Here is a 26,399-nt window from a genome sequence, read left to right as displayed (position 1 = left end):
ATCTGGTTGCTAGGGTCCAAATTACACTAATCCCCATGCATTGATTTAAGCAAGTGACTGGAATAGGATTAGGAGAGGGCCTAATTATAAAGAGGAGTAATAAAACATATCAATAATAATACATCTGTAGCCTTACAGAGCATGTTTTTTAAATGGGATCAGTGACCCCCTTTTAAAGCTTGAAAGAGTCAGAAGCAAAAGGTAAATAATTGAAAAAAATAAATAAATAATGATGAAGGCCAATTGAAAAGCTTGAAAGGGTCAGAAGCAAAAGGTAAATAATTGAAAAAAATAAATAATGATGAAGGCCAATTGAAAAGTTGTTTAGAATGGGCCATTCTACAACATACTAAAAGTTAAAGGGATACTGTCATGGGAAAGAAAAAATCCAAAATGAATCAGTTAATAGTGCTGCTCCAGCAGAATTCTGCACTGAAATCCATTTCTCAAAAGAGCAAACAGATTTTTTTATATTCAATTTTGAAATCTGACATGGGGCTAGACATTTTGGCAATTTCCCAGCTGCCCCAAGTCATGTGACTTGTGCTGTGATAAACTTCAATCACTCTTTACTGCTGTACTGCAAGTTGGAGTGATATCACCCCCTCCCTTTTCCCCCAAGCAGCCAAACAAAAGAACAATGGGAAGGTAACCAGATAGCACCTCCCTAACACAAGATAACAGCTGCCTGGTAGATCTAAGAACAACACTCAATAGTAAAAACCCATGTCCCACTGAGACACATTCAGTTACATTGAGAAGGAAAAACAGCAGCCTGCCAGAAAGCATTTCTCTCCTAAAGTGCAGGCACAAGTCACATGACCAGGGGCAGCTGGGAAATTGACAAAATGTCTAGCCCCATGTCAGATTTCAAAATTAAATATAAAAAAATCTGTTTGTTCTTTTGAGAAATGGATTTCAGTGCAGAAGTCTGCTGGTGTAAAAAAAACTATAAACTATAAAATTAAAAAAAAATAAAAAAAATAAAAAAGAATTCAATAACACACTAAAAGTTAAAACTTAAAGCTGAACCACCCCTTTAAAGTAGGCACTGTATATCCTCTCAATGCTACACAAGTTATTGAATATTAGCAAATTTTAAGACAAACCTGCATATACAACGATGCCAGCTACAGTCTCTGTATTCCGGATAATGCATCCTCGCAACAGCAGATTCTGCTTGCTCAGCCCAATTTTTTCTTTACTGGGATGATCACTTGAGGGGGAGAAGACAAAAACTTAAATCAGCAAAATTACATTTGAGTACCTATGTGAAAAAGAATTACACTAAGACTTAAACAGCAGATGCCTTGGTTCTTATTAAGCTCCCTTAAATACAATATATGCTCTATACTACTGCACACACCTTCTATGCCGTAAAGGAACAAGAACACTGAAAAGTAATTTAAGTAATTAAAATATAATATACTGGTAGAATTCATCCGTTTGCTTCAGAAACACTACTATAGTTTATATAAACAACAATAAAAACTACTATAGTTTATATAAACAAGCTGCTGGGCAGCAACAGAGACCACTGAAACAGTGCTAAATAGCAGATAACAGATAAGCTCTATAGAACACCATTATATTGTATCGAGTTAAATCTGTTAAGTAACCAGAGTCTTTTCTTTTTTAAAAGGCTGCCTACATGGCTACACAGCAGTTATTTATATACTACTACAGAACAGCAGTAATGTTTCTGAAGCAAACACACCAATTTTACAAGTGTAGAGCAAAAGTACATTATATTTTAATTACAGGTATGGGATTGGTTATCCAGAATGCTCAGGACCTGGGAGTTTCTTGATAAGGTTATTTCGATCTTCATACCTCAAGTTTACTAATAAATCATTTAAACACTAATAGCACCCAATATGTTTTGCTTCCAGTAAGAATTAATTATATCTTAGTTTGGATAAAGTACAAGGTACCGTTTTATTATTACAGAGAAAAAGAAAATTTTTAAAATTTTGAATTTATTTGCTTAAAATGGAATCTATGAAAGATGAACTTCCTTTAATTTGGATCTTTCTGGCTAATGGGTTTCCAGATAACAGATCCTATACCTGCACTTGAAAACACTTTTCATTTTTTAATGACTTTCATTTACCCCTGGCAGGTTATTTTACTCACCAACCTCTTAAAGGCCCATCAGTACATATTTCAAATAAATATATACCAACATTCTAAACTGTGAAAAGGGAGAATCTGGTAAAAATATAGTATACGGTTAGCACAAAGCACACACACACTATGATAACTGATCCACACTACAGATCCATGCTACACACAGAGCACTTTCAGGTATGCCCATCCATTGTCTGTGCTGCAAATGGGGACAACTGAGCTGTATGAATATATTGCAGAGGTAAATAGAACTCCATATTCAACAGGTCTTGCTAAAAAAATATTCATTTGAATGCTTGAATTATTTGGTCACCCTCCTCTTAGGAAGGAAAAAAAGGACAAAATGACTGATAAGTTTGATATATTAAATAATAAATTAATATTGTTCAAACAAGGCCTGACAAGTGCAGCGCTGCATCAATAACATGTATTATCATTATAATTTTTAAACCCTAGTCTTAATATTTCTGCATTTGCCTGCACGAAGGCCCATGGCGCATACTAGTGGCAGAGAAGAGCTCTAATCTTTCCAAGGAGCTTATCATTAGTTCTAATGAAAACAGTGTGTCAAAGCTGGTAACAGCCCTTTCCGTTAAAATTACAGACACATTCCTGGCCCAGGTTTGACCGTTTCTCTCATCCTTGAAAAACGCCAGAAAATACTACACCCCATGAACCCAAGGGAACAGAGATGAGGAAATACAAGTGATTAGATCTTCTGTACTTACAGAAATCCCTTAAAGCTGCTAATGTCGCTGTTTGGATTTTCACATTGAATTCTGCCAGAAAATTTTTCAGGATCAAACTCATCATCCTTTAAAAAAAAAAATAGAAAAGTTCTTCATAAAGCAAGTTCTTATTTAAAAGAGTAGCATTTTATTACTCATGCAAATAAATACCCAATAGCAGAATTAGAATAATTTAAGGAGACAATTGTATGTTTATTATCCTAGTAGCAATGCATATGGATATATTGTATGATTGTTATGTTGAAGTCAAGGATATCAAACCAGAGACAGAAAAGACATTAACATGAATACCAATGGATTTACAAATCTGGAAAATTGTTAAAATAACGGATACCCAAATGGGTTTGTGCATAATATTCATATTGCAGAGCATTTGTTTGCTTCTGTCACTATAAAAAAAAAACAAAAAAAACAGTGCGTCTGTGCCTCTCATATGTATCTTCTATCAAAAGCCACCTGATGATTTAGCCCTATGTGAAAAACAGGAATGGCATATAGGCAAGGCCTAGCAATGAGGTACTAATGGAAACAGTACTCCAGCCTATGGATGGATTGTGCCTCCTCCAGCCCAGCACGACTCACATGACTGCAGAGGTCGGTTCAGGTAAGTATTGTTGGGCTAGGGAAGACTTTGGGGGGCGGGGGACTTCTGGCTGGAAGGATTTTAGGTGCTGCAGTTATTTAGTAATAGTGACAAGTTCCTATGGGATTTTCATAGGAACATGTCAGTATCACTTTAAGAAATCCTTATGAGGCATGGTGAGAATCAGAAACAGTACAGCAAAGAGATCTGCCTTCCCCTACCTTCCCGCCGGCTATGAGAAATCACCAGCGGGATGGCACTAGCGGCGCTTTCGTTTTCCAAAATCGCCCGAAGTTTCCTCGTGAGGCAACTCAAAATCCGTTTTTTCAAAAGAGCAAAGATTTATATTTAATTTTGAAATCTGACATGGGGCTAGACATATTGTCAGTTTCCCAGCTGCCCCCAGTCATGTGACTTGTGCTCTGATAAACTTTAGTCACTCTTTACTGCAAGTTGGAGTGATATCACCCCCTCTCTTTCCCTCCGGCAGCCTAACAACAGAACAATAGGAAGGTAAATAGATAGCAGCTCCCTAGCACTAGACAACAGCTGCCTGGTAGATCTAAGAACAGCACTCAATGTAACTGAATGTGTCTCAGTGGGACCTGGATTTTACTATTGAGTTGGAGAAACAACAGCCTGCCACAAAGCAGTTCCATCCTAAAGTGCTGACTCTTTCTGAAAGCACATGACCAGTCAAAATGACCTGTGATGGCTGCCTACACACCAATATTATAGATTAAAAAATACTCTTGCTGGTTCAGGAATTAAATTTTACATGGTAGAGTGAATTATTTGCAGTCTAAACAGTGTAATTTAGAAATAAAAACGACACCAAGTCATGACAGAATCCCTTTAACAAAAGTGGTTAAGGGAGAGGGAAAACATAAGATTGTGCAATACCGTGGAATACCCTTTCGCCACTTGTCTCTGTTTCAAGTTTGTTTCTCCGTCCAGACTGGAGGTCTCAATATGGCAGATACCATCAGGATCAGAAGAATGCAACAGGACCATATCAGCAGGAATAATCTCATCGCACCGAAGGTGGATAAAATGGCCCACATTCACATCTTTCCAACAACTCTCCTTATACTTCTTTTCTTTCCTAAACACAAAACAAAAAAATGGTTGGTCTTGGCGGTCACTAACTACAACTTGGAAGGATCAGGCTGTTGGACCAGTGCATGGGTCAGGAGGTAGATATTGCTGGCAGACAGGGGGATGCCAGCATATGAAAAACACAACCACTGGTAAAAGAGTTAGGACAAGCATGGCAAAATTAATTATTATTAATTGTTGAGAGAAAATTTTCGCTCAGGTTTCACAGTGAAAAAACACCCATAGAATTTAGTGTATTGTGACTTCAATGTGCTTTGTGATTTTTCGCTGTTTTACAGATTTTTGGCAAAGCTATTATGGATGCACCGAATCCACTATTTTGGATTCGGCCGAACCCCCGAATCCTTTGCGAAAGATTCGGCTGAATACCGAACTGAACCATAATTTGCATATGCAAATTAGGGGTGGGAAAGGGAAAACATTTTTTACTTCCTTGTTTTGTGACAAAAAGCCATGCGATCTCCCTCCCCGTCCCTAATTTGCATATGCAAATTAGGATTTGGATTGGCCTTGCAGAAGGATTCGGCTGAATCCTGCTGAAAAAGGCCGAATCCCGAACCGAATCCTGGATTCGGTGCATCCCTAAAAGCTATGCTTGAGGAGAAAATTTTGAGAAAGATTTACATAGTTACATAGTTAAATTGGGTTGAAAAAAGACAAAGTCCATCAAGTTTAACCCCTCCAAATGAAAACCCAGCATCCATACACACACCCCTCCATACTTTCACATAAATTCTATATACCCATATCTATACTAACTATAGAGTTTAGTATCACAATAGCCTTTGATATTATGTCTGTCCAAAAAATCATCCAAGCCATTCTTAAAGGCATTAACTGAATCAGCCATCACAACATCACCCGGCAGTGCATTCCACAACCTCACTGTCCTGCCTGTAAAGAACCCCCTACGTTGCTTCAAATTAAAGTTCTTTTCTTCTAGTCTAAAGGGGTGGCCTCTGGTACGGTGATCCACTTTATGTTGAACTGCACAACTTACAGCTAAATAAATCCAAAATAAGTTAGAATTAAGTGACCACTTAAAAATGCGGTGGTGAGTGGGTCTGCTTGTTATCACCATATTCACTGTAAGCAGAGCATTTAGAATATACCACTTAAAGTAACAATAACACCAAAAAATGAAAGCCTTTTGCCTTTGCACTTGGTAAAACTGGCATGTTTGCTTCAGAAACTCTAAAATAGTTTATATAAATAAGCTGCTGTACAGTCATGGGGGCAGCCATTCAAAGCTGAAAAAGGAGAAAAGGCACAGGATACACAGCAGATAACAGTTAAGCTCTGTCGTATACAATGGGATTCTTCAGAACGTATCTCTTATCTACTGTTTATGATGTATTTGAATGGCTGCCCCCATGGCTAAACAACAGCTTGTTTATATAAACTATAGTTGTGTTTCTGAAGTAAATACACCAGTTTAACCAGTGCAGGGCAACAGTGTATTATAATGTTATTCCTTTTTATTCATTTAAATTTTTTGGTTTCACTGTTCCACTGTTAAGGAAGCAGCGACAAGCATACTGGGGCATCTGGATACTGTTTCCATACCACTGTGCTATAGGACTAAGCCATAAAAATAACTGATAAAATCATATTATTAATGTCTGGCCTATTTCCTCTTAAAATAGGGGTTATCACGAACACGCATTCAATCATCTGAATTTTAACAAAACCTTGCTCAACTTGCCACCAGAGATGTATCAAATGACTTATTCCTAAAGACTTGTAGAACCACAGACAAAACACAGACTGTATTGTGATTCCAGAAGAGTTACTAAAGGTGCTTTTTGAAAGTCGTAAAAAAAGCTGTTAGGTTTCCAATCTAAACATAGGTATGGGCACAAGAATTGGGCTAGAAATACTTTACAGACCAGATAGGCTGCATGTTTACATGGTACACACAGGTTAGCTATTGCTTAAATAGGAACTCCACCCAAAAAACGATTTTACATAATGAAATAAAATATTGTTGTAGGCAATTTTTCAATACACATTTTACTAATTGCTGTATAGTCAAAATGATTTTAAAGTTCTTTGTAAATGTATTTGCTACTGCAAGCAGTCTCTGTCTGTTTATATTCTTTGAACTATTGGTTGCGACTCCTGAAACAGCATAGCAAAAACCAATGCAGAGAGCAGAAAGGGAGAAATGCTGGTTTCAATTGAAAAAACTATTTTTTTTTTAATGATTTTCCAAAAATGTTTTAAAGGTAACCGGTCACCCAGACATAAAAAGCTCTATAATAATGCTCCGCTCCGAGCCCAGCATCACTGAAACAACGCAGAAGATCAGTTAGCAGTGTCAGAGGGTCTGCTTCACAAAGGATTTAGGGGCTGGGGGCAGCTTTGAGGGGGGCTGATTTGGACAGGTTCCTATGATTTTTATATGAACATGACGGTATCGCTTTAAGGCAGGAGCTAAAATTGTATAATCTAAAGGCAGGAAAATGAAAGTAACATTTTTGTTAACTTTTGAGAAGTTATGAGAAACCTCTACCTATATATTTATATAACACACACATATATCTACATACATACATATACACAGATAACATATGAGAATAATTCCAGAAAACAGCAGGCAATGATACTTACCTACAATAAACCTGAGTTAGTATGTTATTGATGACCTTGTCCAGTTTATATTTTCTATAATCTTCAAGGCCGTCTTTGATGGCAATGATTGTCAGGACTGCCACGAGGGGCAACATGGTTATCTCTTTTTGGAAGGCTTCCACCAGTGGGACCCAATTGAGAAAGACTAAGAAGAGGAAGTACAGGTTGGCAGCTCTAGATATTGAATAAAATAACAGAGAGAGAGATTATAATATGAGTGTCAAATGGATCATAGATGGATATAAAAAAAGATAACGAACCAAGTATAATTATCTTTGTTCTTTTATATGAAAAATAACTACTGCCCTTTAAAGTAGAAGAAAATGCAAAATCACTGGTGGGGGGGGGGGGGTTTTGGGGTTGGCGGCCGTACTTTGAAGCCGATGTATATTCTTTGAAGTGAAACAGGAACAAAAGATTTTCTCCAAGCACACAGATGGCTGCAGATGGAAAGTCCCAGGTTTTTAGAACCAATATAATAGACTGAAACTTGGCTAACGTGTTAGGAAAATCCTAAACAGTTTCTCACGGACTTCTGTTTCATACTGTTCAGCAGGGGCCAAGACAATCACAAGGATATGTTTTCTTTTTTAAAGGGGTTGTTCATCTTTTAGTAAGTGGATTTCTTTAAGATTGGGTCCTGCATCCACTGCTGCCCCAAAGTTTAGTAATCTCTAGTGAGATGTGGCGGTCTATGATGAGATTTGGGGTGAGTGCTTATTTGTTGCTTTGGAAAATACTGGAAGACCAAGCAAAAAACTCCAATTATGATTTGATTTGGGGTAAACAGTTACTTGCTGTCCTGGCTACTCTTGGAACTGTACCAAGGTGTCTGACATTGAACTATAAGGTAGGAAGGGGGGTGTAACTGAACTATAAGGTAGGGGGGTGTTGAGAAGAAGTTGACCTTCTTAGAAGGACAAGAAGTTCGAAAAAACACAGGACCCAATTTAAAACAGAAGGAATTTAATGTACTTACTAAATCATAGTACAAACACCCACCTATGAAACTGCTCAAATAAATTTCTTGGAATGAAGTTAAGCAGAGTGTATTTGGTAGTCCGTATCCGATTGTTCTTGTAGGCTTTGGTTAACTTTGCATACTCTTCCCTAAACTTGCCCAAGTATGGAATAACAATTCTGTGCTTGGTGGAACTTGATGAGGCGCCATTACTTTTATTAAATCCCAGTAACTTCCGCGATGTTGACAAATCCTCTGGGTCTCTGTTCCTGCTATCTGCAGACATAAGACGTTGCCATCTGTAACGTGCCCACTGGAAAAGATCTGCCATAGCGAATCAGTTGGAAATGTAATTCTTCCGTTTTCTGCAATAGGAGAGGAAGAAAAGTTATAATAGTGGTATGAAGCTCTTCTGCCTTGATGCATTATACAAGCACTAAAAAAAAAAAACAATCATAAGCAAGATTTGCGGTTACCCACAAAGGCCAACTGGTGCAACATGTACCAGCATGTGATGTCTGTAAAATGCCAGCTTCCCATTCTGCTCAGAATTAAGCTTATTAAGCTTAAACTGGTTTCAGATGGAATTGCTGGAAAATTTGTTTGCATTAGCAGTAACGTAACTAGAGGGGGGCGGGCCCTGGCGTGGGACATGCAGCCGGGCCCCCGCCCCCCACCGTACGGCCGGAACTCCGTCGAAGTCAGTGGTGCACAAGCTGCCGGGGGGCCCTGAGGGGGTGCGGGCCCTGGGACGGGGAGGGAAACTACATGACTTTTTGTGAAAAAACAAGGATGAAAAAATGTTTACCCTTCCCACCCCTAATTTGCATATGCAAATTAGGATTCGGTTCCGGTATTCGACCAAATCATTTGGGAAGGATTCAGGGTTTGGGCAAAATCCAAAATAGTGGATTCGGTGCATCCCTAGTTAGCATGATGACTGAACTTCCAATTGGAAGCTGCTATTGCATCTCTTAATTTGCTCAGCCGTTGATCAATTAATAATTCCTTTATTGGCTAGTTTGGTTCATCAAATCCATTGTCAAATTCACCAGGGATCCACACATTCAGTTGTGGTCCAGCTTCAGGGTAGGTACACCCAGGGCTTTTCTCTATATTTTCATATATACATAAAAGTGAGTGCCAAGAATCAAGTGTTTTCTAAACTATAAACAGCACCGACAGTGGTATAAGTCTACAGAGCTTGCCTCAGGCAAGAGAAGTAGCATGACTGCTGCCATATGTAATCATTTGTGTAATTAATACTTTTTTTGTTTTTAAATCATAGGGGATACAAATTTGTTCTCCAGTCTCAGGAAATAATTGGAAATAAAACAAATTTAGCCATAATAATTATAATTGGTTTTAAAGGGAAAAAAAATCAATATGTAACCTAGACTAAACTTGCTACAGATTTATTAAGGATCGAATTATGTTTTCACTTAAAATTCGAGTTTTCGAGGTTATTTTTCGAATTTTTTTTGGGTTAACCCTGAAATTGCAGATTTGTTTTCTTCCATTTGAGTTTTTTCTTAAATATGAAACCATTCGAGTTGTGAGTTTTAAAAAGCTCACATAGCTCTAAAATCCGACCTTTGATAAATAACCCAGTCATTTCTTTTATGAGCGAGTCATTTCTTTTATGAGCGGGCAAAAGGCAGTCAGTGGTGACTGGTCTAGATGTGACTGCAGGAAAAGTTCACCCACGATAGTGTTTCACTGCACACGACTCTGTTTTGTAAATTGTTTTAATGTTGCCTTCCCATGCAATTTCCCTTAAGAGTACTGAATACATTTTTTTAGATTAGGCTCTTTTGGCCAAATACCAAGTCCAACCCCTAATTTGCTTATTAAAGGAGACATAAGATATGTAAAAAAAAAAAAAATCCATAATTTTGTAGGCAATAATGAGTAATACATAGTGCTGGTTTTACTAGGGACTTTACATTATCTTCAAAACTGCCCCCTTTACTGGAGCTTCCTATAGATCTGCTACAGTCTCTGTTCATGTTTAAAAAGAGGGGTGGGCCCCCAGCATTACCACCCCCGGGCCTACGCCTGAAGTGGACAAATTCTTTCAAATACCTGGGTATTCATATACACACAAACTCACACTCCTTTATACAACACAATCTAGACCCAATCATTGTTTCTCTCTCTGGTACCCTTAAACACTGGGCAGATCTCCCACTGACACTATGGGGGCATGTTAATATCATCAAAATGATTTATCTACCTAAACTTCTGTATGTATTCCATAACACCCCATTTGCCATTCCCCGTTCCTTTTTTTAGGAAACTTAAAATTATACTTCCATTTATTTGGGCCAAGAAGACCCCCCGTATTTCCTGGGAAAGACTAACAGCCCCTATTGTAAAAGGAGGACTTGCTTTCCCACACTTCTACCATTATTACCTGGCCTCCCAGATCTACTATCTGCAATGGTGTTTCTCTCCCAACCCTTACAATCCCAACATGATCCTTCAAGCCTCCACTCGATTGAGGGACTTGGTACCTACCCCTACAGGCATCCTTCCGACATGACGACTCTGCCAAGCACTCTCACCACCCCACACAAAGCATGGTCCATGGCGCTAAAACTCCTGGGCTAACCTAACCATCAATTGTGGGGCAATTCACTACTCCCTCACCTATATGACCTGCCTGACTTCATGTATTGGACTCGCCTAGGCCTTAAAAAGCTGTCTGACTTAGCTCCAAATGGGCAATTTCCCACACTCAATGCCTTACAAGAGCAAATTCCAGGTCAACAAATCCAACTCTTTAGGTACTTCCAGCTCAGACATGCCTTTCAGGCACAGTTCCACTCTCTTATCCCAACAATATCCACGGTCAATTTAGAGGTTGCTCTCTACCACCCCTCCCCTGCCAAACAACTGTCTAGACTATACCAGAACATCATAACAAAGGTCAAACCCCCCTTTGATAGAGCCTACCTTCTATGGACACAGGCTATTCCAGACCTTAACCATGAGATGTGGGAGGAGGCAATAGAAACGGCCTACAGTTTCTTAATCTCAATAAGGGACAGACTGATACAATAAAAGACACTCCATCAAGTTTACATAACTCCTCTTAAGTTAAAAAAAATTGGGAAGAGCCAAGATGACAGGTGCCCCCAATTTAAACTTCCAGCTGCTGACTTTATCCACATTATCTGGTCCTGTCCCCCAGTCAAGTTATTCTGGACCAAAGTAATGGAGACCCTAGCCACTGAACTGGGCACTCCACAGATAGTTGACCCAGTGGTATGCTTACTGGGAGTGATTGATGATCTAATACCAACCAACGCTGCTAGAAATCGGTTATACTCCCTTATGTTCTACGCAAAAAAAGTGATTATGCACTGGATGGGAAATACCCCTCCTACCATACCCTTCTGGAGAAGGCTGATAGATGGAGCTCTTATATTAATTAAATTAACATATGAAAGAAGAGGGGCACCAGAAAAATTCAACTAAGTGTGGGGGGCCTGGTGTGACCCAGACTCCCTGGTACACATATAACATACTTGTATTTGCTTTATATACTTATCTTCATACAGGCACTTACAACTGTTGTTATCTGGTATATGCCAGATATTGTCGTGACGCTGTATATGCACCATTACAAATTGTAACTATTACATCAATCGCAACAGTAAAATGTCTTTTAGTTTCTGTTCTGGGTTGTTTTATTTTGTGGTTAAAACAATAAAATTTACCTTAAAAAAAAAAAAAAAAAAAAAAAAAGAGGGGTGGGCATGTCCCAACAGTTTGTCAGAAGCACAGTAAGAGAGGGATAGCCAATCACAGCTCTGCAGTGACACAAGCAAACCGAGGCTTCGGTTCCCTAACAGGTCAGCTGATTAGTTCCCATCCTATAGTACAGTGTGCCAACTCTGCACAGCCTGAATATTCAGCGGGCAGGAAGTGGAACAGAGGGAAAGGCTAATTGGGTTTTGCGGAAATTTTCCAACATTTTGGAAATAGAAAAGAGGGGCAAAAAGATTTGCAGCGCTGCAAATTTTTTTTTGAAAAACACCCATTTTTGTGGCCACACCCCCCCAATAACATGTCCCTTTTACAAAATTTGGCAGGTTATGAAAGTATGAATATATTTCTGTGTGTTTTTTTGTGTAAGTTTTGTTTTGTTAATGAAGGTGAATTGCCCATTAAGCTGCAAGTCAGTTTCAAGAAGAGACCTGCTTATCTTAAATTGTTACAATTGCTGCTTTGCTAAGATTATATTGTTACAGAAGTATCCAAGTGCACCGGACACATATTCTGGGCTCTCTGCCAAAAGCCAATTAAGTTAGAAACTTTGTATCTTTTTCTGGCGGTTCAGTGCGGGAGATCAAAGAGAAAGTCGGAACATTTCAGTAACAATCCGGGATTGCTGGTTGAGCTGTCAAAATCAGGACTGTCCCACGAAAAACGGGCAGTTGGAAGGTATGCCGTGTATGGCGGCTTGTGGCTTAACATGCCCACATGCCAAGTGGTTGGATAACCATGTTGACTGTACTGCTAGGCATATATAGTTGCAGTAGGCTGGTGAAAGTGAAATGCAACTAACATTCCATAACCCATTTGTGATAAAATGTTCAGTATGTCACACCTCAGAGGCACAAGCTATAACCACAAAGGTACGGCAGCAAGAACAGTGCTAGTTAGCCCCAACGGGATACTACTGTATGGAAATGAGCACTGAAATAAACCTGAATTCCCACAGCTTGTTCTTCTGCCTCGTTTAACACTTCAAAATTCTACCAGAATGAAATGATTTCAGACACAGAGTATAGCCCTGAGTACAAAAGACATGGAATAACCAATAAATAACAAATATAATTGAATAAATCTGTAGGGTGCTATTCACCAAATGTTTGCTTATTTTTAGCCTATTCCATGTTTAGCACACTCGGCCTCACATTTGTAACTACAGGTATGGGACCTGTTATCCAGAATGCTCGGGACCTGGGTTTTCCGGAATACGGATCTTTCTGTACTTTGGGTCTTCATGCCTTAAGCCTACTAGAAATTCATTTAAACATTAAATAAACCCAATAGGCTGGTTTTGCTTCCAATAAGAATTATTTATATCTTAGTTTGGATCAAGTACAGGTTACTGTTTTATTATTACAGAGAAAAAGGAAATCATTTTTAAAAATTTGGATTATTTGGATAAAATGGAGTCTATGGGAGACAGCCATTCCGTAATTCGGAGCTTTCTGGTTATCGGGTTTCCAGATAAGGGATCCTATACCTGTACTTGTCTTTTAGTTAACTTTTTCCCTTTTTTATCAAGGTTATGCTTTATTGTTGCAGCACCATAATAATCTATCAAAACAGCCATAATATAAAAATGACAGAACATGCCAGTGGCCAGCTACAGCTGAATGGGCAGTATTCTGTCATGCCATAGTTAGCTGGTGGATCCGGCCAAGAATAAAAGTGAGCTTGGGTTCTGATGAATTTCTGCAGTCACTCATACAGCAAATATGCTAAAAACAAGCACAGCCATGAATCATTTCATTTTATATATATATCAAACTATTTTAATCATAATGGTGTGCTTATTAATAACCCATGTCAGTTATTATTATGTCCAGCTTGAGCTCAGCCATACTGTACTACACCAACAGGATGCCAAACTAGTTTAGAAAGTTACACAACTATTGCTATAAAAATATTTTCTTTGTGAACACGTTACGATCATTGCTATATAAAGCAGAAAATTGCAGGGCAGGTAAGAATGTCTCTGCTGCACACTCCCTTTAGAGGTAGAACTTGTACAGCATGGAGAAAATGCTGAGCTATAGGGAGCCGAGTGTACATGATTAGCCGTGTGTTCAATCACAACTCTGGACATGAAGATAATGATGGTCAATCAGTCTGATTTGACATAAAGATTATGATCAGTCAGTTTGATTGGTTACAAACCAAGGTAGCCATTGCTCTTCCATAGGTGTGTGTGTGAGGCCATTGACCACTTTCCATTGACCATTTAAAGTGACTATCATACAACTCCATGGTTGTTTGCTTCAGACAGAAAATACAGTTGACTTTTACAGGCCAATAATAAACTTAAAATGAGGGTATGGTTTGCCTGTATAAATCCAATGTGGTGCTCCTGTTAGGCAGAAGAACAAAGATACCGGCACACAAGGCTTATTAGCAGGAAAATCCTTGGATTTTCCTGCTAATAAGCCTTGTGTGCCGGTATCTTTGTTCTTCTGCTTAATTTGGAGGTTGCTGTATCCTCTACTACTGAGCACCAGGCTGTTATCTTCAGGAGGTTGCCATGTGCGCTTGTTCTACCTCGTCCCAGTGCTCCTGTTAGGTACATATTACTACTTTGCTTTCAGCCACAACAAAGGGAACTGATAAGGGCTGGCATGAGGGTCAGAGCCTCCATATAAGTATCTTCTCTGCTGACCATCGAGCAGGCAGAATGCTATTATCTACTTATACTGGTTCAGCCATATCCATAAATTACTAAATCTGGAGCCAGTCTGCTAACAAATATGCCATGGCTCATACTGTACATTAAACATATACGTATGTTTGATAATATGCCAAATAAATGGTCCCTCTAGAGCAGGGTCCCGAACCATCGGACCATACTTGCTTTAACCTTTTTTCTGATGTTCCTCAATTTTAGGAAAGAAAGATGCACCTAACTTACACCCCACAAAATACTTGTTACTCTGAACCTTCAACTCATATTGTAAGCATGCTGTTTATGATATTAGTGCGAATGAGATACTTTTAAAGTTACACTTGGAGGAACAGTAGGGAATGAGTCTGGTGGGGGATTAGCATCTTTGCCAACACTTTCATTCCTTGTTCAGAACAGGCAGTGGGATGCATCATATACTAACTAATCTGCGGCATACCAGTGCCAAAACCGTATTAAAATTGTAAGGGAAGTGTTGGCTTCGTAGCCACATCTAACACGTGTGATCACACATGAAACATTTTTCTTTTGCTCTCTATTCATAAAAGCAGTATGAAAACTTTAGACAGGCTAAATGCCACAACCACAAAATAAACCAATCAAGTAAAAGCAGACCTTTCAGTTAGCACAGAGAGAGCTATACACTAGCCAATCCTGTATAGTATCCAACTGGATCATCCTACAGGTTTACTTCCATCTGATATTTAGAACATGATGACCATATTGTAATAACATTTTGATTGACTAATAATCTGACAATTGTAGCTTCTGCTAGCAAGGTTATAAAAGAAATCATACTAATGAACCAATTTGAATTTGCCATGTAAAGACTTGCAACCAGAACAATTTCCAAAGCTTTCCGGGATTGTTCACAGTGAAAACACATGATACTGCTGTTAAATAGGATCTCCATCCAAATAAACTGTTTTTGCATAGGGAAAAGCAGATTTCCTGGACCCTGGATTAGGTGCTTCTCTCAGTTGAAAAGTTGCTTCACATATTTTCAATCCTTCAGATTTTGGTTGAAGAACCTGGTTTAGCTATACTACAACACCCACTTTGTACCACTTATTAGATTCTTCAGTCTACAAATACAATTACTAATGTATTCAAGATTTTAACAAGACAAAACACATCCTCCTAATCCCTATAGGATTTGTGGATCCTGTAGGCATTTGCCAACGAGCAGAGCATTCTCTGTTCTATTAAATCCAATAGTAAAGCAGCAAAGACTTTGAAGATCATAATTATTGAGTACTTATAGTCCTTAGGTTTAGTTTAGTGCTTAGATTAGAAGAGACAAATGTTGGTCAGCTTCAAATATGGAAGTTCATGAAAACGTTGCTCAAAATTTTAAATACCTAGCCCTGTCAGAATGGAGTGTATCCTTTAGTATTCATAATGATAACAGAAACCACACAGATTGCACAAATCAAAGTTCGGCATATGCAGTGGTGAAAACTCTTAAGTGCCACCGATCCATCCACCCAAAATCTGGGGTCACCTCCGACCCACAGAATCACTGTTCACCCTGACCCCCCCAATGGCCTCCCTGTATAGAGGAACAGGATCAGGCCCAGCAGGCGTAGGGTCGGCTTTCTCTATAGTTGCCACTGGACATTTCCTTCAGTGTTTGGGCTGATAATATACACTCAGTTCAAAGTGTTATCTTTACTGGATAAGGTCAGGACAGACGCTCAGATCCGGGGAGATTAGTCGCCTGGCGACAAATCTCCTTTTCCTAGGGACGACTAATCTCCTCGAACTGCCTCCTGCCGACTAGAATGTAAATCACCAGCAGGATAGCACTTGGAGTGCTTTGTTTTCTTAAGTTACCCGAAGTTTCCTCGTGAGGCAACTTCAGGAGACTTCGGAAAATGACGCGCTCCAAGCGCCCTCCCGCAGGCGATTTACAATCTAGCTGGCTGGAGGCAGTTCGAGAAAATTAGTCGCCGGGCGACTAATCTCCCGAATCTGAGCATGTGCCCTGACCCTTAATGAAGTATGGGGAAAGCAAAAGGACCATAGGATCTGTAAGCAAAAGTAGTAAAAGGATACTGAAAGATTTTACAGTGGCACTCAGTTCTGTCCAAACTCTTCTGTTTGGAAGAGCAAGAAATATATTTCAGACTCATCTGCCAGGAAATTTGTCAGGACGCAAAGCAAACCACACAAGCAACTTCTACTGAAATATGGGCTTCTCTATAAGAAAGTGGTGTGGCGGTTTCAGAATGCACAATAAGGAGGCAGTTGAAGAAAAATGGGCTGCATGTTATTGCTGCCAGGAAAAAAACAATTGCACCGATACCATAAACAGCCTAATTACTATATGCCAAACAACACCTAGAGATGTCTCAAAACCTCTGGAACAAAATTGCTGGGATAAGACCAAAACTGAACTTTTTGGTCACAACCATAAACACTATGTTCAGAGAGGAGTCAAGAAGGCCTTTGAGAAGAAGCAAACCGTCCCTACTGTGAAAAATTGAGGTGGATCACTGCTGTGATGCAAGAAAGAATGGTTGTTATGATGTTATGTTATGAGCTATAGCAACTAAATTTAGTCAAAATTGACGGCATACATCAGCCCAGAAGTTGCATTAAGATTTGACGAAGATTATGCAAACTTTTAAAGAGGACCATTTTCTTATTGCCTTTATTGCTATGGCTTAATGGTTGTGCTATTCTGTGATGTCCAATACTGGTAAAGGATCGGTTATCCAGAATGCTTGGGTCATGGGGTTTTCCGGGTAATGTATCTTTCCATAATTTGGATCTACTAGCAAAGCATGTACAAATTATATAAACTCAATAGGTTGGTTTTGCTTCCAATAAGGATGAATTATATCTTAGTGTGGATCAAGCATAAGGTACTATTTTATTATTCTAGAGAAAAATGAAATCATTTTTAAAAATGTGAATTATTTCATTATAATGGAGTCTATGGGAAACAACCTTTCCATAATTGAGCATTCTGGATAATGGGTTTCCAGATAATGGATCCTAAATCTGTAGTGCCTACTCGTTTTTTTATATCCACACAAATTTTGCTGGGGGTATGTAAAAACTTATGAGCCTAACCAATCTGTACAGCTAGCCAGAAGGAAACATATTACAGGAAAAACAAGTGTAGCAAACCTGTCCAACAAGTATTTACTAACAAACATTCACTAACAAGCTGACTCAGCCCACAGGCTCTGGTTTTAATTATAAGGGATAAATGGCGTCCTCTTCCCTTGAACTAGGAGTAGGACTAGGGTTGCCACCTTTTCTGGAAAAAAATACTGGCCTATATATATTTATCTTTTGTCCCTATTAATAACATTGGGATCAACCATCATTTTAAACGGCCGGGCCGGTAAAACACCGGGCCAGTTGGCAACCCTAAGTAGGACCACAGTGGTGGTGGAGAGTGACTATGTCATCAATTTCTGTATGTGCAGTTTAAATAGTGGCGATCACTTGCCTGCTTGGCAGTTATCAGGGAATGATTCTGTCCGACTCTAGTGCTGACCAGATTCAAACTTGGAGATCTGGGACAACTCAGTGCCTAAAGCTGGCCATAGATGTAAAGAACTTTAAAAGATCTTTTCGTTATCATGAGACCACGATTAACTCGAAACGATCATTTAAATGTACGTTTTGTCCATCAACTAAAAAGACCATTTCAGGCAATATTGCCAGGAAAACTGAAGGGTGCCTGCTTGGCCCTGCAAACATAGATAGATTGCACTGGGACCGATAAAAATGTTTTAACCTGGCCGATCAATTTTCTGACAGATGACGGACGAAAAATCGTAAGATGTACGATCATTCGATTCCCACTAACTTCACGATAATTTGACGGATTAGTCGGATTTCGCTAAAATCGGTCTTCACCAACGAAAGATCTTTGCGTCTATGGGGACCTTAACATGCATACCATAGTGCTTCCAAGCTCCAGCAGTCCAGACTCCTAGATAACAGATACAGTCCTGAAAGCTGCTTCCGGGGATTCTGCAGTACAGGCAGGGTTGTTTTTGGCTCAACCATACCATATATACTGAACCAGGATGTAAAGAGAGTCTTTCCCAGGTCTATTTGGAGAGAGGTTTCCGAGGTTCCAAAGTGGATTCCAACTGTGCAGTTCATTGTGTGTATGCGTGAGAAGGTTATTTCTGACGGGCAGGAGTGACTGTATTGTATGTAGGTGTGAATTTTTGAAGTTGTTTGCAATTTTAACGGAGTTTGTTTTGTGTAGGTTTGTTACTTTGGGGTGGGGGAGGACAGTGTGCCAGAACTATGCTAATAAAATTTCCTCTAAAATATTGTTAGGATAAGGCAAGACAGACGATAAATAAGATCTTGCGAGCAGGTCCCTCTGATGCCATTTTAACTCTGTAACCCTGGTTTGTTAAATTATTGCTTGATCTCTGTTTGTTATAAACGATTGCCTACCTGGCAAAATGAGGGCTGTGATTGGCCATTTGGTAGTCTCTATGTGGACTGGTAGCCTGTAAGAGCCTTTGTTTGGCACACCTGGTATTTATTCAAGCAAAACTTGCCTCCAAGCTACGTTAAAAAAAAAAAAAAAGCACCTGCTTTGAGGCCACTATGAGCAACATCCAAGGGGTTGTTGAGCAATATGTTGCTCAAGAGCAACTGTTGGGGATCACTGTTCTAGTTTTTCAACCCCTCGTTACTTATGGCCTGACAACAGAATGTAACAAAGGCAATAGAATTGCTCAGTGAATATAAACAGGAGAGAAGAATGTCCCGAATTCTACCATTGTAAAGGCGTTCCAACCGATTTTTAAGACTGCTCTATACCACTTTTTAAATAGATATATCACCTGCAATTATAATCATTTACATGTAAACTCAGCCCATATAACAAAAGCATTAACTTGCCATTAACTAAAAAAAGGTTTAATGTGCACAAGTTGTATCTCAGGCTGCCTAGGAACAACCTACCTAATTCATACCTCCCATCATTTGAAAATTAGAAAGAGGGACAGTTATGCCGCGTGCAGTGAAATTTTTTGACCATCTTATTATGTGGTCACATGCCCTAAATAACATCCATTTTGTTTTACAAAACTTGGCATGGAAGGTTTGAACACATTTCTGGGGGTTTTAGGGCCATGTTTTATGTGTTATTACTTTTTTTGCTAATGAAGGTGAACTGCCCTTTAAACTGTAAATCTCCATTCTCCCAAGAGACCAGTTTATCTAATTGTATATTTGCTTCATTAAATTTTGGTAAAAAAAGTGCAGGTGCTGAGTATTCTGGGCTCTCTGCCAAAAAGCGTCAGTGCTGGAGATCAAAGATAAACTTGCGAAATTTCAATAATAGTGATGGGTGAATCTGACCCATTTCACTTCGTCTAAAATTTGCAAAATGGGGAAAATTAGCCAAAATGCCTATGGGCGACTTTTTTTTTTTTTCATGTGTGGCAAATTTTTTTTTTACCCATTAGAGTCTATGGGAGTCATTTTCGCAATGAAAATTGGTAAAAAAATGTTGCTTGTCGCTATTCAATAACAATCGAGATGTCCTGCAAAAAACGGGACAGCTGGCGGTATGACTTAATGACCTATCTGGTCTACCATACTCAGTTACTCCAAGCAAATGGGCAGCATCGAACTATGCCTGCAGCATGTAAGTAACCATTTCCAAGCAAGGTCAATACACATTGTATTTTGCTGGCTAGGTGCAGATAATAAAAACATGGCCAATAAGATCAATCGAAATATCTTCACATATAAAAAAATTTAAACATATAGAAAATATGCCCTAAAGAAGATATTTCCCATAAATGCATCAAGCAGAATTTGTTTTGTATGCAAATAAGTGCTAAAAATAAAGAAGACGGGGATTACGGACATTCAACCATCCACAGATACAGTAGGTCTCCCACCACTTGTTTTTCTTCTCTACGGTCAGACATATAAATGTACACTGATCTATCCAGTAAAGCAGTTATCAGTCAGGTTCAAAAATATTTTCCTTAAATATGAACTATATGCTTCTACCTGTACTTGTATTCCTGAAAAAGTACTTCCCACAAAGGAGTCTACTATGCTACTGTTTTCAAAGCACACATAGTAGATTGTTTATTGAGTAAACATAAGGTTTTAACTGTGTTGCAATGTTATGTACAGATTGGCACAACTGGGATTTTGGAATGAATTCCACCCAAGGCATTGCCTGCATGTAAATTGCATATTCTCCCCACATTAGCTGCAATATGTGTTGGCACTATATAAAGAATAATAAAAAAAATTGTTTGTCCTAAAAAGCAACTACTAGTTTCATTAATAAAGTAACATTGCATCCACAATGTCATTAACAGGCATCTCTAGCTGTTCAATGAGAATGCATTAAGTTGCACTTCTGTCTCAAGATAATTGATCTCACTGCTAGGTTAGGCAATTAAAATTAGAAATGCACAAACAAAAACTTTAATTAGACAGATCAAAACAAAGTTTAAACAGCACAGGGAAGATGAGCGAAAGCCCATAAACAACTTTATTAAAGGAGAAGGAAAGTTGTTTCACACTTGGGGTGGCCAAATGTATTTACTTACCTGAAACCTCGTGCCGATGCTCCTATCAGAAGAAAACTGCACCAGCCCCCTGTTATTCTATTGAGCACCACGGATCGATCCTCGTCAGGCTTCCTCTTTCTTGTCGCGGCTGCGCATGCACATTTGAGTGAAAAGCCGAACTTTAACTAAAATGCTGTCTTTTTCATTCTACTGCGCATGTGTCTGCCCTGGGAAATTTGAAGAAGAAAGAAGCCGGAAGAGGATCGCTCCGTGGTGCTTACTGGAATAACCCTGGGCTGGTGCAGTTTTCTGCTAATAGGAGCATCGGCCCGGGGTTTCAGGTAGTAAATACATTCACTTGGGGGTGCCTAACATTTGGCACCCCCAAGTGTTGACTTTCCTTCTTTAAATCACTGCTAGGTACGGAGGCAAAATGCACAGCAGCCAACTAAAAAGTAGTCTAATGCATCCAAAGGTAAACAGAAAATAGTTGAGATTGAGATATGATGATACTAGGGAAAACATTGGGCAATAATTAAATACTTATCAGATAACAATGGCACGGTTCAATGGATAATGTAAAAAAATCGAAAAAGTGAAAGAGAGTAGGTGTCTAGAACTAGGTCATTGTGCTTCTGAATTTTCTTCACGTAATAAGCCGGCATTTTTTTAGATAACATTAAAATGATGATATCTACAAAGGAGTATGTTAAGGGCATAAGAAGGTCCCATATGATCCATGCCCTTTTGCTCGACATTGCCAACATAGGACTCGCAATGTTCCTCAAGGAGCAATTAGGGTCACCAGTCAATTTCTACATTTTTTGACTGCATGTGATGTTTAATGCATGTATGCAGAATAAACTAACAGGCTCTGTATTGCCCACTGGCACCGCATTGAAGGCAATGGTACGCCATCAGAAAACACAAGGGTTAAGGTGGCCATAGAAGTTACAATTACGATCTTTCCAGCAAAGATTGTTTGTTTCAATACACATGTGTAGAGTGGAATCGTCAGATATACAGGAAGAAACAACAGAATTCTGTATCTGACAATTCAGCACTAACAATGGCCGATGTTTGTGTGCCTTCAAAAGATCCCGATCAAAATTTTCCAGCCAGCCCGATCAACTGAAATCCAAGTCTTCTGCGGATACAGGCTGGATCGTCTCCCACCATACACGTACCGAATATCGCACAAAATTTGTTTCGTACGATATTATGTGCTTCTATGGCCACCTTTATTTAGCTGCCACTTCCTGCTCTTTAAGCAGAGAAAAGTTAAAAGGGTGACACCCATTCACTCTGCATTAAAGCATCAGTAGCTAAACAGACAACTTGAAAGGGACCTACAGTATGTTTTTTCCTGTGTAAATCAAAAGACAAAATAACCACCTTATTTTGTATGTAATAATGCAATAGCTATTCAATAACGCTTGGCTATTTGTGTGTTACCCTGAAAGTGAAATAATGCAATAGAGACCAAAACTAGAATCTTGCTGCATTCTGTCAACAATCCTAGTGATGTCAGAGGTATTTCAAGAAAACGTTTCAAAGTAGTTGTAGAAACATCATCAAAGTAGTAAAATATTATTAAAAACCCCTTATTTCAATAACTTTGACTAGATTATCGACTACACTATATGGCCCCAAAGTATTCCGACACACTATATTGCCATTGGTACCCTGACCTATGACCAGTGATAATGATACTCTTGACAGTTCCATCCTGCATCATTGCAACAATTCAAAGGGGTGATTTGCCTTTAAGTTAACTTAAGTTAGTAGATGGCTAATTCTAAACAACTTTTCAATTGGCCTTCATTCAGTGACCCCATCTAAAAAACAAACGCTCTGTAAGGCTGCAAATGTATTGTTATTGCTACTTTTTATTACTCATCTTTCTACTCAGGCCCTTTCCTATTCATATTCCAATATCTTATGCAAATCAATGCATGGTTGCTAGGGTAATTTGGACCCTAGTACCCGGACTGCCAACATTGCAAACTGTAGAAACATTGGAGAAAAAAAAAAAAAGCTAAATACCTCGAAAACCACAAATAATAAAAAATAAAAACCAACTGCAAATTGTCTCAGAATATCACTCTCTACATAATACTAAAGGTGTTGAGAACCCCTTTAAAGAAGCCTTTTGCTGTTTTAGTACAACAATGCCCCATGCAGATACAGAATGGTTCTGCCGAGATGGGAGTGGAAGAACTTCACTGGCCTGCACAGAACCCTGACCAAGACAACTGGACATCTGTGGGATGAACCTAAATGGCCAAAATGTTTACCCAACGTCACTAAAGCTTGTTTCTGAATTAAAGCAAATCATATCAACAATATTCTAGTACCGTTTATACTCGAGTATAAGCCGAGTTTTTCAGCCTCCAAAATATGCTGAAAAACTCTACCTCGGCTTATACTCGGGTCAAGCGCAAAAACGGTCGCCAGCGTCCGAGAATAGTCGCCAAGAATATTCGCCGGCGTCCAAGAATGGTTGCCGGCATCCAAAAACGAGAAGCCGGCACCTCCAATGGGAGCAGAAACCCTCAATTTTTTTATTGAAACTTACCAGAAGCTGCTGCATTTCTCACCCTAGGCTTATACTCAAGTCAATAAGCTTTCCCAGTTTTTGGAGGTAAAATTAGGTACCTCGGCTTATACTCGGGATGGCTTATACTCGAGTATATACGGTATCTAGTAGAAAGCCTCACCAGAAAAATACAGAGTTAAAGAAGTAAAACTACGACCAACTGTATATTGAATTCTATGGTTTCAGAAGTAGGCATTGGGCAGGCAGGTGTCCAGATACTTTTAGTAATATGATATACAGGTATAGGGCCTGTTATCCAGAAACCCGTTATCCAAAAAGCTCCAAATTACAGGAAGGCCATCTCCCATAGACTCAATTTTAAACAAATAATTTTTAGAAATTATTTCCTTCTTCTCTGTAATAATACAGTACCTTTTACTAAATCCTAACTAAAGTTAAACCTTACTGGAGGTCAACAAACGTTATAGGGTTTATTACACGCTTAAATGATGTTTTAGTAAAAAAAAAAGTATGGAGATCCAAATTACAGAAAGGCCCATTATCCAGAAGACCCCAGGTTTCCGAGCAGTTTGGATAAAAATTTTTATAGATCAAGGATTTGCAATTGGAGGTCCTGCTCCCACACCAGATAAATGAGCCCTAAAAAGCACTACACTGTATATAAAGAAACCTGAAGTCAGGAAGAGAGGCTTCCCTTGTGCCAAACCATATCAAACCGAGAGACCGCATTATTTGCAAATGACCCATGTGACTTGCGTTAATAGCTAGCAGCATTCTCAGAACAAAGCAAATATTAACACTGGCAAGGAAAATATGAAATATGTGTTCTGATATCTCAAGCACCCACGCTCCACCGATATTACCTGTAGCTGTAGGAGTGTAATGTGAAACTCGGATACTTTTACATAAACTTTAATTCATACCTACTAAATCTGGTCAGCATCCAGGTATGGGTCTATTATGCAAAATGCTTGGGACTTTCAGATAAAAGGTATTGTATTTTAGAGCACAACTCATTAAAGGTGGTGTGCACCTTTAAATTAAATTATAACAAGATGTAGACTAATATTCTGAGAAATTTTGCAATAGGTTTTCATGTTTTAGTATGTGTGGTTTTTGAGTTATTTAGCTTTTTTATTCAGCAGCTCTCCAGTTTGCAATTTTAGCAATGTGGTTGCTAGGATCAAAATTACCCTAGCAACCGTGCATTGATTTGAATAAGACACTGGAATATAAATAGGAGAGGGTCTGAATAGAAAGACGAGTACTACAGAGTAACAATAAATGTGTAATTTTACAGTGCATTTGTTTTTTTTTAGCTGGAGTCAGTGACCACCATTGAAAAGCTGGAAAGAGAAGAAAAAGGCAAATAATTTAAAAACTACAAAAAAAGAAAATATGAAGGCCAGTTAAAAGGGTGCTTTCAATTAGCCATCCTAGAACATACTAAGGGCTCTTACTCACGAGCGTTTTTACCTGCGCTCCCCTGCGTTCCGTTTTTCGGCGTTCAGCCGCAGGGGAGCGCAGGAATAGACGCATTTCATTTTTTCAAATGGGCCTGTACTCACACAGGCGCATGTAGGCGCCGAACGTAGGTTGAGACGCAACATGCTGCATTTTTCCTGCGTTCGGCGCCTACATGCGCCTGTGTGAGTACAGGCCCATTTGAAAAAATGAAATGCGTCTATTCCTGCGCTCCCCTGCGGCTGAACGCCGAAAAACAGAACGCAGGGGAGCGCAGGTAAAAACGCTCGTGAGTAAGAGCCCTAAAAGTTAACTCAAAGGTGAGCCACCCCTTTAAGGCTATGACTGCGTTTTAGAGCTTTCTATAGAACAGGTTTCCAGGTAATAGATCTCATACCTGTCCCTATGGAGGTCATCAGATATTAAATAGGAAAGAAGCTCTGTGGCATTAGCATTTCCAGTTAGAGGGCCAAATGCCCTTTAAAATCAGATGCTCTCAGGCTGGATTTTATTATAATGGTGAGCTCATGTAAAAGGAATTTATGGAGGTTTCCGTCTGCTGCCAGCACAGCAGCCCTTAGGAAATGTGCAAGACAGTTAAAAATCCATATAAAACACAGCACCTTTGCCTCCAGTTAACTGGAGAGTAAAAATGCATAGCTTTCTGACTTTTGTGAACTACAGCTCCCAGCATCCTTAGCAACATTTGACTAATAGTATATCTTTCTGCAAACTTTAAATAATTCTCATTCTGTTGTGCCTGTATAGTATTTCCTTTTCACAGAGCCCCCTTTAAACTGCATTCTCAATACTGCCAGATGAATTCCCTACTAGTGCATTCAATCCTAGCAGTCCCACCCTTAATAACCCCAGCACTGGCCTCTGTTCCCAGCAGTGGCTAATCAAGGAGCACTGTTTTTTATTTTGTTTTTCTGCTCTTTGGCTGCATTACAAATTAGCATTTCTTGAAGGGGTTTAAGTCCATTATAATTGTCCACTGCAATTTCAAAAATTGTGAAATGCATTAAAAGGGTGGTTCACCTTTAAGTTAACCTTAAATATGTTAAAGAATGGACAGTTCTAAGCAACTTTTCAATTGGTCTTCGTTGTTTTGTAATATACTTTTTTTTTTTAATTATTTGCCTTCTTCTTCTGACCTTTATCAGGTTTCAAATGGGGGTCACTGACCTCATCTAAAAAAACAAATGCTCT

The 26,399-nt window shown here is 39.1% G+C and overlaps 1 protein-coding gene across 2 annotated transcripts in view; it reads right to left on the bottom strand.

The window, feature by feature from the left end:
- The window catches only part of LOC108698241 (phospholipid-transporting ATPase VD), a 71,128-nt gene that overhangs the window by 30,902 nt on the left and 13,827 nt on the right, over positions 1–26,399 (bottom strand). For both annotated transcript variants that reach the window (XM_041588716.1, XM_018229586.2), the window contains 5 exons: positions 8,218–8,541; positions 7,195–7,389; positions 4,366–4,567; positions 2,859–2,944; positions 1,110–1,216 (listed from right to left, as the gene is read on the bottom strand). In XM_041588716.1, the coding sequence (XP_041444650.1) occupies positions 1,110–1,216; positions 2,859–2,944; positions 4,366–4,567; positions 7,195–7,389; positions 8,218–8,507 (880 nt within the window). In that variant the 5' untranslated portion in view covers positions 8,508–8,541. The remainder of the gene's footprint in view (positions 1–1,109; positions 1,217–2,858; positions 2,945–4,365; positions 4,568–7,194; positions 7,390–8,217; positions 8,542–26,399) is intronic.

The sequence above is a fragment of the Xenopus laevis genome, chromosome 1L (genome assembly GCF_017654675.1).
Source record: "Xenopus laevis strain J_2021 chromosome 1L, Xenopus_laevis_v10.1, whole genome shotgun sequence".
Lineage (NCBI taxonomy): Eukaryota > Metazoa > Chordata > Amphibia > Anura > Pipidae > Xenopus > Xenopus laevis.
Note: the sequence above shows the minus strand (reverse complement) of the source record. Positions and strands in the feature narration are given on the sequence as shown.